General features: G+C 45.6%; 2 protein-coding genes across 11 annotated transcripts in view; one reads left to right on the top strand and one right to left on the bottom strand.

The window, feature by feature from the left end:
• Positions 1–2,210, top strand: part of LOC117431006 (transforming growth factor beta-1-induced transcript 1 protein-like) — a 26,531-nt gene extending 24,321 nt beyond the window's left edge. For both annotated transcript variants that reach the window (XM_059012512.1, XM_059012511.1), the window contains 2 exons: positions 1,141–1,289; positions 1,841–2,210. In XM_059012512.1, coding sequence (XP_058868495.1) covers positions 1,141–1,289; positions 1,841–2,107 — 416 coding nt within the window. In that variant the 3' untranslated portion in view covers positions 2,108–2,210. The remainder of the gene's footprint in view (positions 1–1,140; positions 1,290–1,840) is intronic.
• A 2,828-nt stretch (positions 2,211–5,038) lies between these two features.
• Positions 5,039–12,500, bottom strand: part of LOC117431901 (uncharacterized) — a 23,508-nt gene continuing 16,046 nt past the window's right edge. For 8 of the 9 annotated variants that reach the window (XM_059012513.1, XM_059012517.1, XM_059012515.1 and 5 more), the window contains 7 exons: positions 11,907–11,963; positions 11,166–11,225; positions 10,385–10,429; positions 8,962–9,186; positions 7,059–7,103; positions 6,060–6,113; positions 5,039–5,297 (listed from right to left, as the gene is read on the bottom strand). In XM_059012513.1, the coding sequence (XP_058868496.1) occupies positions 5,293–5,297; positions 6,060–6,113; positions 7,059–7,103; positions 8,962–9,186; positions 10,385–10,429; positions 11,166–11,225; positions 11,907–11,963 (491 nt within the window). In that variant the 3' untranslated portion in view covers positions 5,039–5,292. The remainder of the gene's footprint in view (positions 5,298–6,059; positions 6,114–7,058; positions 7,104–8,961; positions 9,187–10,384; positions 10,430–11,165; positions 11,226–11,906; positions 11,964–12,500) is intronic. The other variant, XM_059012521.1, reaches the window with a different exon arrangement.

Below are 12,500 nucleotides of genomic sequence, written 5' to 3'. Positions count from 1 at the left end.
GTTATTTCTCTCTCTCTCTCTGTGTGTTTGAGGCTGTGTTATTTCTCTCTCTCTCTCTCTGTGTTTGAGGCTGTGTTATTTCTCTCTCTCTCTTCTCTCTCTGTGTGTTTGAGGCTGTGTTATTTCTCTCTCTCTCTCTGTGTGTTTGAGGCTGTGTTATTTCTCTCTCTCTTCTCTCTGTGTGTTTGAGGCTGTGTTATTTCTCTCTCTCCTCTCTCTCTCTGTGTGTTTGAGGCTGTGTTATTTCTCTCTCTCCTCTCTGTGTGTTTGAGGCTGTGTTATTTCTCTCTCTCTCCTCTCTCTGTGTGTTTGAGGCTGTGTTATTTCTCTCTCTCCTCTCTCTGTGTGTTTGAGGCTGTGTTATTTCTCTCTCTCCTCTCTCTCTCTGTGTTTGAGGCTGTGTTATTTCTCTCTCTCCTCTCTGTGTGTTTGAGGCTGTGTTATTTCTCTCTCTCCTCTCTCTGTGTGTTTGAGGCTGTGTTATTTCTCTCTCTCCTCTCTCTCTCTGTGTTTGAGGCTGTGTTATTTCTCTCTCTCCTCTCTGTGTGTTTGAGGCTGTGTTATTTCTCTCTCTCCTCTCTCTCTGTGTTTGAGGCTGTGTTATTTCTCTCTCTCCTCTCTCTCTCTGTGTTTGAGGCTGTGTTATTTCTCTCTCTCCTCTCTGTGTGTTTGAGGCTGTGTTATTTCTCTCTCTCCTCTCTCTGTGTGTTTGAGGCTGTGTTATTTCTCTCTCTCCTCTCTCTCTCTGTGTTTGAGGCTGTGTTATTTCTCTCTCTCCTCTCTGTGTGTTTGAGGCTGTGTTATTTCTCTCTCTCCTCTCTCTCTGTGTTTGAGGCTGTGTTATTTCTCTCTCTCCTCTCTCTCTCTGTGTTTGAGGCTGTGTTATTTCTCTCTCTCCTCTCTGTGTGTTTGAGGCTGTGTTATTTCTCTCTCTCCTCTCTGTGTGTTTGAGGCTGTGTTATTTCTCTCTCTCCTCTCTGTGTGTTTGAGGCTGTGTTATTTCTCTCTCTCCTCTCTCTGTGTATTTGAGGCTGTGTTATTTCTCTCTCTCCTCTCTCTGTGTGTTTGAGGCTGTGTTATTTCTCTCTCTCTCCTCTCTCTGTGTGTTTGAGGCTGTGTTATTTCTCTCTCCTCTCTCAGGGTTTCACGAGCGGGACGGCAGGCAGTATTGTCAGCAGGATTTCTTCTCCATGTTCGCCTCTCGCTGTCACGGCTGCTCCAAACCCATCCAGGAGAATTACATCTCCGCTCTGAACGTGCTGTGGCACCCAGAGTGCTTCGTGTGCAGGGTAAGAGAGAGACACACGGACATACAGACTGAGACAGAGAGAGAGAGACACACGGACATACAGACTGAGACAGAGACACGGACATACAGACTGAGACAGAGAGACACACACGGACATACAGACTGAGAGAGAGAGAGACACACGGACATACAGACTGAGACAGAGACACGGACATACAGACTGAGACAGAGAGAGAGAGACACACACGGACATACAGACTGAGAGAGAGAGAGACACACGGACATACAGACTGAGACTGACACACGGACACTGACAGAGAGAGAGACACACACACTGACAGAGAGAGACACACACTGACAGAGAGACGACACTGAGAGGCACACACAGACAAAAGACAGACAGAGAGAGACACATTGACACACAGAAAGACAGAGGGACAGACACAGACAGACAGACAGACAGACAGACAGACAGACAGAGAGAGACACGGTGACATACACACAGAGACAGACACTCCCTTTGTGAGCACTACATTGATTGTGTATTTCTGTCCCCATCTCTCTCCCTCCTCTCTCCCCTCTCCCCTGCAGGAGTGCTACACCCCCTTCGTGAACGGCAGTTTCTTTGAGCACGAGGGGCAGCCCCTGTGCGAGACGCACTATCACCGAAGCCGCGGGTCGCTGTGCTCCTCGTGCGAGCGTCCCATCACCGGCCGCTGCATCACCGCCATGGGGGCCAAGTTCCACCCGGAGCACTTCGTCTGCGCCTTCTGTCTGAAACAGCTCAACAAGGGCACCTTCAAGGAACAGGGAGAGAAGCCCTACTGCCACCCCTGCTTCATCAAGCTCTTCGGATAGGGAGAGAAGGAGAGAAGAGAGGGAGAGAGGGGGGAGAGGGGCAGAGGAGAGGAGACAAGCCCTACTGCCACCCCTGCTTTATTAAACAGTTCAGAGAGAGAGAGGAGGGGGGAGGGGGGAGGAGGGAGGAGGGAGGAGGGAGGAGGAGGAGGAGGAGGAGGAGGAGGAGGGAGACACAAGACATAAGACATAATAACACAACCTCATATTTTCACACAGCGCATCACTGACACATAGTGGCTAAATAGTTAACTGCAGTACACCAACACAGCAGACATAATGTTAATTACTATTAATAATAGAATTATTTATATACACACACACACACACACACACACACACACATATATTGGCACCTCAGTATTATCAAACATATTGAAAAGATATACCTGCATTGACAATAAGCGACCACCGTGTGTCAGTGTTGCTCAAAAAGCCATCCCGTTTCCATTGTCCCACACAGAGCAACACTGACACATGGTGGCTTGCTGGGGAACTGCAGTTTAATTATTTTATATTTTAACTCTTGCAGTTCCTTTAAATGATCACTGGGGGGGGTCAGTATTTCCACACGTATTTACTTCTACACAGGGGTTCACATAACTGGTTTGCATGCGGACCAGTAAAGAACAGTGCAGACTTCCATAGTGTTAGTTGGGTGCTCACCGTTGGATAGATTGCTTGCTTGGTTTATATATAATAGAGGGGCTTCAGTGAGTTACAGGAAAATAATTCCATCTAGGGTTTCTGTGACGTCATAAACTACGAGAGCGAAGGCGGAATTTCTAAACTGTCACAGAAACCCGAGATGGAATTGTTTTCCTGCGACTCACTGAAGAGGCTCGTCTGTTATTTTTTATAATCCACGGCTACCCCTGTGATGCTGATATTAAAGAAGACGAGGTTCAGCAGCACAGTTGGGTTTATTTTTAAACGTCGTGTTTCAGCACCGTACAGACGTTCTGTGTCGTGATCCGTTAGAGCTTCAGCTTTATTTGGATGATTGACTTTACCTTGTTTTAATTTCCTGTTCCTCTCCAGTTTCTTTGAGATACGAATGCACCAGCTTTACATCATTATTATTTTTTAGCGTATTCTCATTTTGTTGCTCATTAATGAACATTTCTGTCCTGTGGGCGTTTGTCGAGCGATTTTGTGTCTGAATTGAAAAACGATGGGATCGAGGAGTCGAATGGGTCAAAGTTCAAGTATGTTTTCCTCTAGAGGAATCATCACTTTTTGACGTCACTGCTGTGGCATTATGCCTTTATTTTCCGAACGTCTCAGGATGCAAATTTAGCCTTCATCCCTGTATTACATATATATTTAAGTTATGTGAACCCCCCATGCTTTTATATATTATTCTAGAATTGTGTTTATTTTTATTGTATTAGAAATTACATTCATGCAGTAGATTAGTAATTATTAATTATGCTACGTTAATTATTAAACACACACATTCCCTTCCGGTCAGTGTTGTGGTGGGGGTGGGGACGGCGGCGGGGGGGGGGGGGGGGCAATCATCCCCCCCCTCCCCTCCACCCATTTTACCCCCCCACTACTCAAAAAACAATTCTTTCTTACAAAATCTCTTAGCATCCCCTAAAGAAAGGAAGGAAGGAAGGGGGCAGAGAAGTGGGGTAAAACAGGAGGGGGGGGTAATTATTTTCTTGCCCCCTCATTCTCTCAATCACATTCACCAATCTGCAATATAATTCAATAGAGAGAATGTTTGAGTTTGTGTTTATATATATATATATATTTATATGGCCACAGAATACGTATTGATTGCTTCAGATATCTAATGGACAAGTATTGTCTGTCAATCCAGTATTTAATGGGATCTCACCAATGCATTCATTAATTAATTTCAAAATATATATTATGCTATTATCTGGCTTTAAGTTTCTGATGTGTTATTCTGTTTTCTTAATTTGTATTTTATTGAATCAAGAATATAATAAACATTATTTTATTTCACTGCTACAAAAACATGCATTCTGTGCGTTTCTTTTTACATGTTAAACTTCATCATCATAATAATAATAATAATAATAATAATTATAAATAATAATAATAATAATTTGTGTCATTTTCTGATTCAGTCCTCACAAACGCTGGTCTGCTTGACTCAGTTTAGTTTCAATAACGCTGATGAAGGCACTAGAGCCCAAACGCTGGTCTGCTTGACTCAGTTTAGTTTCAGTAACGCTGATGAAGGCACTAGAGCCCCAGACGCTGGTCTGCTTGACTCAGTTTAGTTTCAGTAACGCTGATGAAGGCACTAGAGCCCAAACGCTGGTCTGCTTGACTCAGTTTAGTTTCAGTAACGCTGATGAAGGCACTAGAGCCCAAACGCTGGTCTGCTTGACTCAGTTTAGTTTCAGTAACGCTGATGAAGGCACTAGAGCCCAAACGCTGGTCTGCTTGACTCAGTTTAGTTTCAGTAACGCTGATGAAGGCACTAGAGCCGAAACGCTGGTCTGCTTGACTCAGTTTAGTTTCAGTAACGCTGATGAAGGCACTAGAGCCCAAACGCTGGTCTGCTTGACTCAGTTTAGTTTCAGTAACGCTGATGAAGGCACTAGAGCCCAAACGCTGGTCTGCTTGACTCAGTTTAGTTTCAATAACGCTGATGAAGGCACTAGAGCCCAAACGCTGGTCTGCTTGACAATGGTGGGAAAGTCTTGTGATCACATCAAGCCCTAATGTTTTACAGAAAGGTAAGCAACAATAAAACAAACAAATGTTCACTTATATTCCAAGTTATTATTTTTTTTATTAAAAGGACATGAAGTTGGCAGCCATGCTTGTAGGAAAAACAGACCCTCCCTCCTCAGAAAAACAAACAGTTTGGCATCTGATCCTGTGATGTCACTTCCTGTTTCCGGTCTCCTCGTGGTCTCTGAGATGTCGCTGAGATTTATTAGATTTATTTGTATTTTTTTTTTTTATATTCTGAAAGGTGGGATTCAAATACAGTTAAAAACTTGGTTGAGAGATGACATGAAACAAAGCCAAAGAATGATTTAAAAAAAAAAATCATCAAATACATCAAAAATCGAAATCAAAACAAGCAACGCTTATGAAGCTGCTAGTGCCCTTTCATCAGAAAAATAATATAAAATAAAAAACAAAATTAAAAAAATCAAAGAAAATTTGGATTGGCAGTTGGGTTCTGGAAATTAGCCTGTTGGGGAGAAAGAGAGGGAGAGGGGAGGGGGAGAGGGGAGGGGGAAAGGGGGAGGGAGGGAGAGGAAGAGGGGAGAGGGAGGGAGAGGGGAGAGAATAAAAATCATTAATTTAATTTATGAACATAAGAAATGTTTCCAAACGAGAGGAGGCTCCATTCAGCCCATCTTGCTCGTTTGGTTGTTAGCAGCTTATTGATCCCAGAATCTCATCAAGCAGCTTCTTGAAGGATCCCAGGGTGTCAGCTTCAACAACATTACTGGGGAGTTGGTTCCAGACCCTCACAATTCTCTGTGTAAAAAAGTGCCTCCTATTTTCTGTTCTGAATGCCCCTTTATCTAATTTGTGACCCCTGGTCCTTGTTTCTTTTTTCAGTCCCCTGGGTCGACATTGTCTATACCTTTTAGGATTTTGAATGTTTGAATCAGATCGCCGCGTAGTCTTCTTTGTTCAAGACTGAATAGATTCAATTATTTTAGCCTGTCTGCATACGACATGCCTTTTAAACCCGGGATAATTCTGGTTGCTCTTCTTTGCACTCTTTCTAGAGCAGCGATATGGATCTTCTCTGGATTTTTTTTTAAATTAGACAGTTTTAATCAATGAATGAGATTCATCGATTAATCATGCCTCTGGGCTTTGATCGAATAATTAAAAAAATAAATAAATAAATAAACACAATCGATCAATTTATCTTTTGCCCAGTATCAAAAAAGGCAGATTTAAAATGATCAGCTCGATATTTAGTTTGATAGTTTACCTCTGTATCCGTTGCCAAGGAAACCGTTTCGTCCATATTTTCCTTCTTTGCCTCCTAAAAAAATTAAATAAAAAGAGTAAATAAAATTTAAATTTAAAATACTTCTGCAATGGATCGCCTCCTAGTGGCTGTTGAGTGAATAACACTGACATCCGCATCAGACCCGTACTTACAGGAAAGCGATCTCAACACTGCAGAGCTGTATAGAGGTCTATAGGAAAGAGATCTCAACACTGCAGAGCTGTATAGAGCTCTATAGGAAAGAGATCTCAACACTGCAGAGCTGTATAGAGGTCTATAGGAAAGAGAACTCCCCTCTCAACACTGCAGAGCTGTATAGAGGTCTATAGGAAAGAGATCTCAACAGTGCAGAGCTGTATAGAGGTCTATAGGAAAGAGATCTCCACTCTCAACACTGCAGAGCTGTATAGAGGTCTATAGGAAAGAGATCTCAACAGTGCAGAGCTGTATAGAGGTCTATAGGAAAGAGATCTCAACACTGCAGAGCTGTATAGAGGTCTATAGGAAAGATATCTCCACTCTCAACACTGCAGAGCTGTATAGAGGTCTATAGGAAAGAGAAATCAACACTGCAGAGCTGTATAGAGTTCTATAGGAAAGAGATCTCAACACTGCAGAGCTGTATAGAGGTCTATAGGAAAGAGATCTCCACTCTCAACACTGCAGAGCTGTATCGAGTTTGCAATGGCTCTCCTAGTGGCTGATGAGTGAATAACACTGCCCTCAGCCTCAGCCCTGTTCGTGCCTCTCCTCTACCGCTCTCTCTCCTCAGTTGAATGGTAAGTCTTTGACCCCGGGTGGTGAGATGGTTCACGTCCAGCCCTCGCTTCTCCACTCGCTTCAGTGGGCTGAGATGCTAAGTCTTATAATAACCCATCTCTCTCTCGTTTTCAAAGTTCTTGGCAGGGCAAGTTCTCTCATAAGAGTTCATATTTTTTAAAAATAAAAATTAAATATTAAACAAATGTTGTGACTCACCGTAGGGGCCTTGACCCTGGGGGGCTCCCAGCTGTCCGTTGTAGCCTGAAACACGGCAAGCACACGTTAACAACGCGCGCTAACACACGGAGGGACACGCGTGCAGCTTTCTGTAGCATGCGCGCTTGTCTTTCCTTTTGAAAAGTTGCGAATTTAGTCTGCGTGTGGAATACACTTATGTCAACTGTTTGTCTGTCTATGTGTCTGCCTGTCTGTGTGTCTGTCTGCCTGTCTGCCTGTGTGTCTGTCTGTCTGCCTGTCTCTGTCTGCCTGTGTGTCTGTCTGTCTGTGTGTCTGTCTGTCTGTCTGCCTGTGTGTCTGTCTGTCTGTGTGTCTGGGTCAAGGAGCCCCCAATTATCAGTTTTTATTAAGCACAGCACTGTAATTAAAAGCATTTTCCTGCAAAGCTGAAAGTCCCAATTTCAAAGGTAACGGCCAAGATTTTAGTAAACATTTTCCCATCTTTCATTATAACAGACATCGGTCGCCCAAAACCCCTTTTCTACATCATCTGTGGATCGGTATATAATTTGGTCTTCAAATTAATTATCCATAACTATTAAACAATAAATGATTGCTCTAAACTTCTAAATACTAAAAGAAACTTAAAGAATTCAACGGCAAACGTTTCCACTAGAAGTCTTTCTCAGAGTCTTCAGTGTAAATTCAGTGATGAATGTTGAAGACGCTGAGAAAGACTTCTAGTGGAAACGTTTGCCGTTGAATTTACACTGAAGACGCTGAGAGAGACTTCTAGTGGAAACGTTTGCCGTTGAATTTACACTGAAGACGCTGAGAAAGACTTCTAGTGGAAACGTTTGCCGTTGAATTTACACTGAAGACGCTGAGAAAGACTTCTAGTGGAAACGTTTGCCGTTGAATTTACACTGAAGACGCTGAGAAAGACTTCTAGTGGAAACGTTTGCCATTGAATTTACACTGAAGACGCTGAGAAAGACTTCTAGTGGAAACGTTTGCCGTTGAATTTACACTGAAGACACTGAGAAAGACTTCTAGTGGAAACGTTTGCCATTGAATTTACACTGAAGACGCTGAGAGAGACTTCTAGTGGAAACGTTTGCCGTTGAATTTACACTGAAGAAGACTTCTAGTCATTGTCATTGATTTCATGAAGTTTATTTTCATATTTAAAAACGTGAAACTGAAGAAAACTGGCAAACAATTAAGCTTTCAGAATTGGGGTTATATGGGGGGGGCTGTCAGGGGTAATACGAGTTGAGGGAATGTTTGATAAAATCTTGTTCAGTCTGTCTTTGAATTCATTGTGAGTGAGGGGAAGAGGATTAGCGTTAGCTGGCTGGCAGCATTTTAGCAGCTAAAGCAAGCACTCTGAGATTTCTGTCTCTAAAAACCTGCTTCCCTTTAAAATGCCAGTTATATTAACTGCACGTCTTCTCTCCTCCTCTCCCCTCCCGCTCTCGCTCTCTCTTTCCCCTCCTCTCCTGTCTCCTTCACTCCTTTACCCCTCCTTTGCTCTCCCATCTCTCTTGCTCCCTCTTTCTTCCATGGCTTTATATCGCTCTCCTCCTCTTTTCCCCCACTCTTCCTCTCCCTCTCTTTCACCTTCTCCCCTCTCCCTATCTCTCTCTTTCTCCCTCTCCCCCTCCCCTATCTCTCTCCTCTCCCTCTCCTGCCTTTCTTGCATGGCTTCATCCTTCATATTTCTCCTCTCACCCATCTCTCGCTCTCTCCCCCCCTCTCCCCTCTCTCCCATCTCTCCACCTTCTCTCTCCTCTCCCTCTCTCCTCTCACCCCTCTCCCCTCTCTCCCCCACTCCCCTCTCTCCCATCTCTCCACCTTCTCTCTCCTCTCCCCTCTCCTCTCACCCCTCTCCCCTCTCTCCCCCTTCTCTCTCCTCTCCTCCCCTCACTGTCTCTCATACCTTTCTTGCATGGCTTTTTCTGACCCTTGGTTTGCCCCTTGGTTTGCGGGTGGAATTGCGGGTTCAGCTGCGCATTCAGCTGTGGGTGGTTATACTGCGATTTTGCCTGCGCCTCTAACTCCGCCTGGAGCTGCAACTGGGATTGGGAATGGGTGTCTGGACTGGGAATACTGGTGCTGTCGCTGCCAGGGTTTGCTGGGAGGGATGGGTCACTGGTTTCAGGACCTGATAGGAGGGGGATGGGGGAGGGAAGCATTAAAAAAGCAGGGAGCAAGAATTGGGAGGGGGGGTCCCGGTTCGGAATGTGGTCAGAGAAATAAAACAAAGAAACAACATAGGAATTAATATCATTAACAAATTACATGGGTTTACTTCTGTGTAATTATAACACAGTCTAGTCTAGTGATCTCAAACTGCAGTTACAATGTAATTATAATACAGTCTAGTCTAGTGATCTCAAACTGCAGTTACAATGTAATTATAATACAGTCTAGTCTAGCGATCTCAAACTGCAGTTACAATGTAATTATAATACAGTCTAGTCTAGCGATCTCAAACTGCAGTTACAATGTAATTATAATACAGTCTAGTCTAGTGATCTCAAACTGCAGTTACAATGTAATTATAATACAGTCTAGTCTAGCGATCTCAAACTGCAGTTACAATGTAATTATAATACAGTCTAGTCTAGCGATCTCAAACTGCAGTTCCAATGTAATTATAATACAGTCTAGTCTAGTGATCTCAAACTGCAGTACTAAAATCTATCCGTCTATCTATATACCTCTCTCTCTCCTTCTCCCCTTCTCCCCCTCCCTATCTCTCTCTCCTTCTCCCCCTCCCTATCTCTCTCTCCTTCTCCCCCTCCCTATCTCTCTCTCCTTCTCCCCTTCTCCCCCTCCCTATCTCTCTCTCCTTCTCCCCCTCCCTATCTCTCTCTCCTTCTCCCCCTCCCTATCTCTCTCTCCTTCTCCCCTTCTCCCCCTCCCTATCTCTCTCTCCTTCTCCCCCTCCCTATCTCTCTCTCCTTCTCCCCCTCCCTATCTCTCTCTCCTTCTCCCCTTCTCCCCCTCCCTATCTCTCTCTCCTTCTCCCCCTCCCTATCTCTCTCTCCTTCTCCCCCTCCCTATCTCTCTCTCCTTCTCCCCTTCTCCCCCTCCCTATCTCTCTCTCCTTCTCCCCCTCCCTATCTCTCTCTCCTTCTCCCCCTCCCTATCTCTCTCTCTCCTTCTCCCCTTCTCCCCCTCCCTATCTCTCTCTCCTTCTCCCCTCTCCCCTCTCTCCTCTCTGCCTTTCTCCCCCCTCTCCCCTTCACCCCCTCCCTATCTCTCTCTCCTTCTCCCCTCTCCCCTCTCTCCCCTCTCTCCCCCCTCTCCCCTTCACCCCCTCCCTCTCCTTCTCTCTTTCTCTTCATCATTTTTACCTGCTGGTTGTGCACCACCATTCATGTAGCCCATGCCTCCATTGCCTGAGGGAGAGAGCGATGGAGAGATGAAAGGAGGGAAAGGAGAGAGAAAACAGATTGTTCAGTCATCATATTACAGTGAATGTATTTTCCATCAAGATATGAATGCAAGTCACACTGCACCCCTCCCCCACCCCTCTCCTCTCTCCCCCTCTCTCTCTCCTCTGCCCTCTCTCCCCTCTCCCTCCCCTCTCTGTCCTCTCCCCTCTTCCCTCTCTCCCCTATCTCCTCTCCCTCTCTCCCCCCTCTCTCCCCTCTATCTCCTCTCCCTCTCTCCCCCCTCTCTCCCCTGATCTCTCTCTCTCCTCCTCTCTCCCCTCCCTCTCTCCCCCCTCTCCCCCGCTCTCCCCTCTCTCCCCTCTCTCTCCCCTCTCACCCGCTCTCCCCTCCCTCTCTCCCCCCTCTCTCCCCTCTCTCTCCCCTCCCCCTCTCCCCTCTCTCCCCTCTCCCTCTCTCCCCCCGTTCTCCCCTCTTTCCCCTCTCCCTCTCTCCCCCGTTCTCCCCTCTCCCCTCTCTCTCCTCTCCCTCTCTCCCCCCGTTCTCCCCTCTCCCCTCTCCCTCTCCCCCCTCTCTCCCCTCTCTCCCTCCTCTCTCCCCTCTCCCCTCTCTCCCCCCTCTCTCCCCTCTCTCCCTCCTCTCTCTCCTCTCTCTCTCCTCTGCCTTTCTCCCCCCTCTCTCCCCTCCCCCCTCTCTCCCCTCTCTCCCTCCTCTCTCCCCTCTCTCTCCTCTCCCCTCTCACCGTATTTTCCTGCTGATTTCTCATCAGCTCCTCCGTAGGGCTGGGCTCCCCCATAGGGTCCTGTGGGAGACACAGAGCGCAGCTTTGATACAGGCAGGCCAGGGGAAGCTGCGCTGGTTTTGTTTTATGCTGGTTTTAAAACCCGCAACTTCAAACACAGATCAGATAAGTTACAGCGGCTCCAGAATCCAAGAAGAGAGCTAGAACAAGGCAGACAGACAGACAGACACAAGCATACTCTACTGAGACAGACAGACAGACAGAGCATACTCTACTGAGACAGACAGACACAAGCATACTCTACTGAGACAGACAGACAGACAGAGCATACTCTACTGAGACAGACAGACAGACAGAGCATACTCTACTGAGACAGACAGACAGACAGAGCATACTCTACTGAGACAGACAGACAGACACAAGCATACTCTACTGAGACAGACAGTGTATTCAGACAGACAGACAGACAGTGTATTCAGACAGACAGACAGACAGACAGTGTATTCAGACAGACATCAATAGACAGATAGATAAAAGAGATAGACTGAGAAATAGAATTGATGATAGATGAAGAGATAGATACAGAGAGAGATAGGTGGACAAATAGACAGAGATTGATAAAAAGACAGATAGATACAGACAGGCAGACAGACAGACAGAGACAGAGACAGAGACAGATAGACAGACAGACAGACAGACAGACAGACAGACATCTAGACAGACAGATACTGATTTCCTCACCATCCAGTCCAGCTGGCATCACTGGGGCTCCGTTGTAAGGAAGCTGACCAGCGCCCCCTAATGGACAGGTAGAGAATCACACTTAGACACTGTGGGTAATTTTTAATAAACTTCTGTGCTATAGTTTTGTTCATTAAAGAAATGCTTTGAAAATAAGCCCCTGTCGGTCGTAATGAATGAATGAATTTTTTAATTTTTCTTTTTATATTTTTAAAACTGACAGCTGTTAGAGTCACGGAGGAAACGCGTCACTAACAGGAAGTGACCTCACCGTATTTGGCTGCAGAGGGATCGACTCCCAAACCGCCGGGGAGGAGGGGCTGAGCGCCACAGGAAGTGAGGGAGAGGGAGACCGGAAGTGTTCATGAGAGTTGCATTTCTCAACATGAAATGAACACCAAAAAAAAAAAACCAGACCAGCGTTTGGGCTCTAGTGCCTTCATCAGCGTTACTGAAACTAAACTGAGTCAAGCAGACCAGCGTTTTGGGCTCTAGTGCCTTCATCAGCGTTATTGAAACTAAACTGAATCAAGCAGACCAGCGTTTGGGCTCTAGCGCCTTCATCAGTGTTATTGAAACTAAACTGAATCAAGC

The sequence above is a fragment of the Acipenser ruthenus genome, chromosome 44, assembly GCF_902713425.1.
Source record: "Acipenser ruthenus chromosome 44, fAciRut3.2 maternal haplotype, whole genome shotgun sequence".
NCBI lineage: Eukaryota > Metazoa > Chordata > Actinopteri > Acipenseriformes > Acipenseridae > Acipenser > Acipenser ruthenus.
This window is presented reverse-complemented; position numbering and strand designations above follow the sequence as displayed.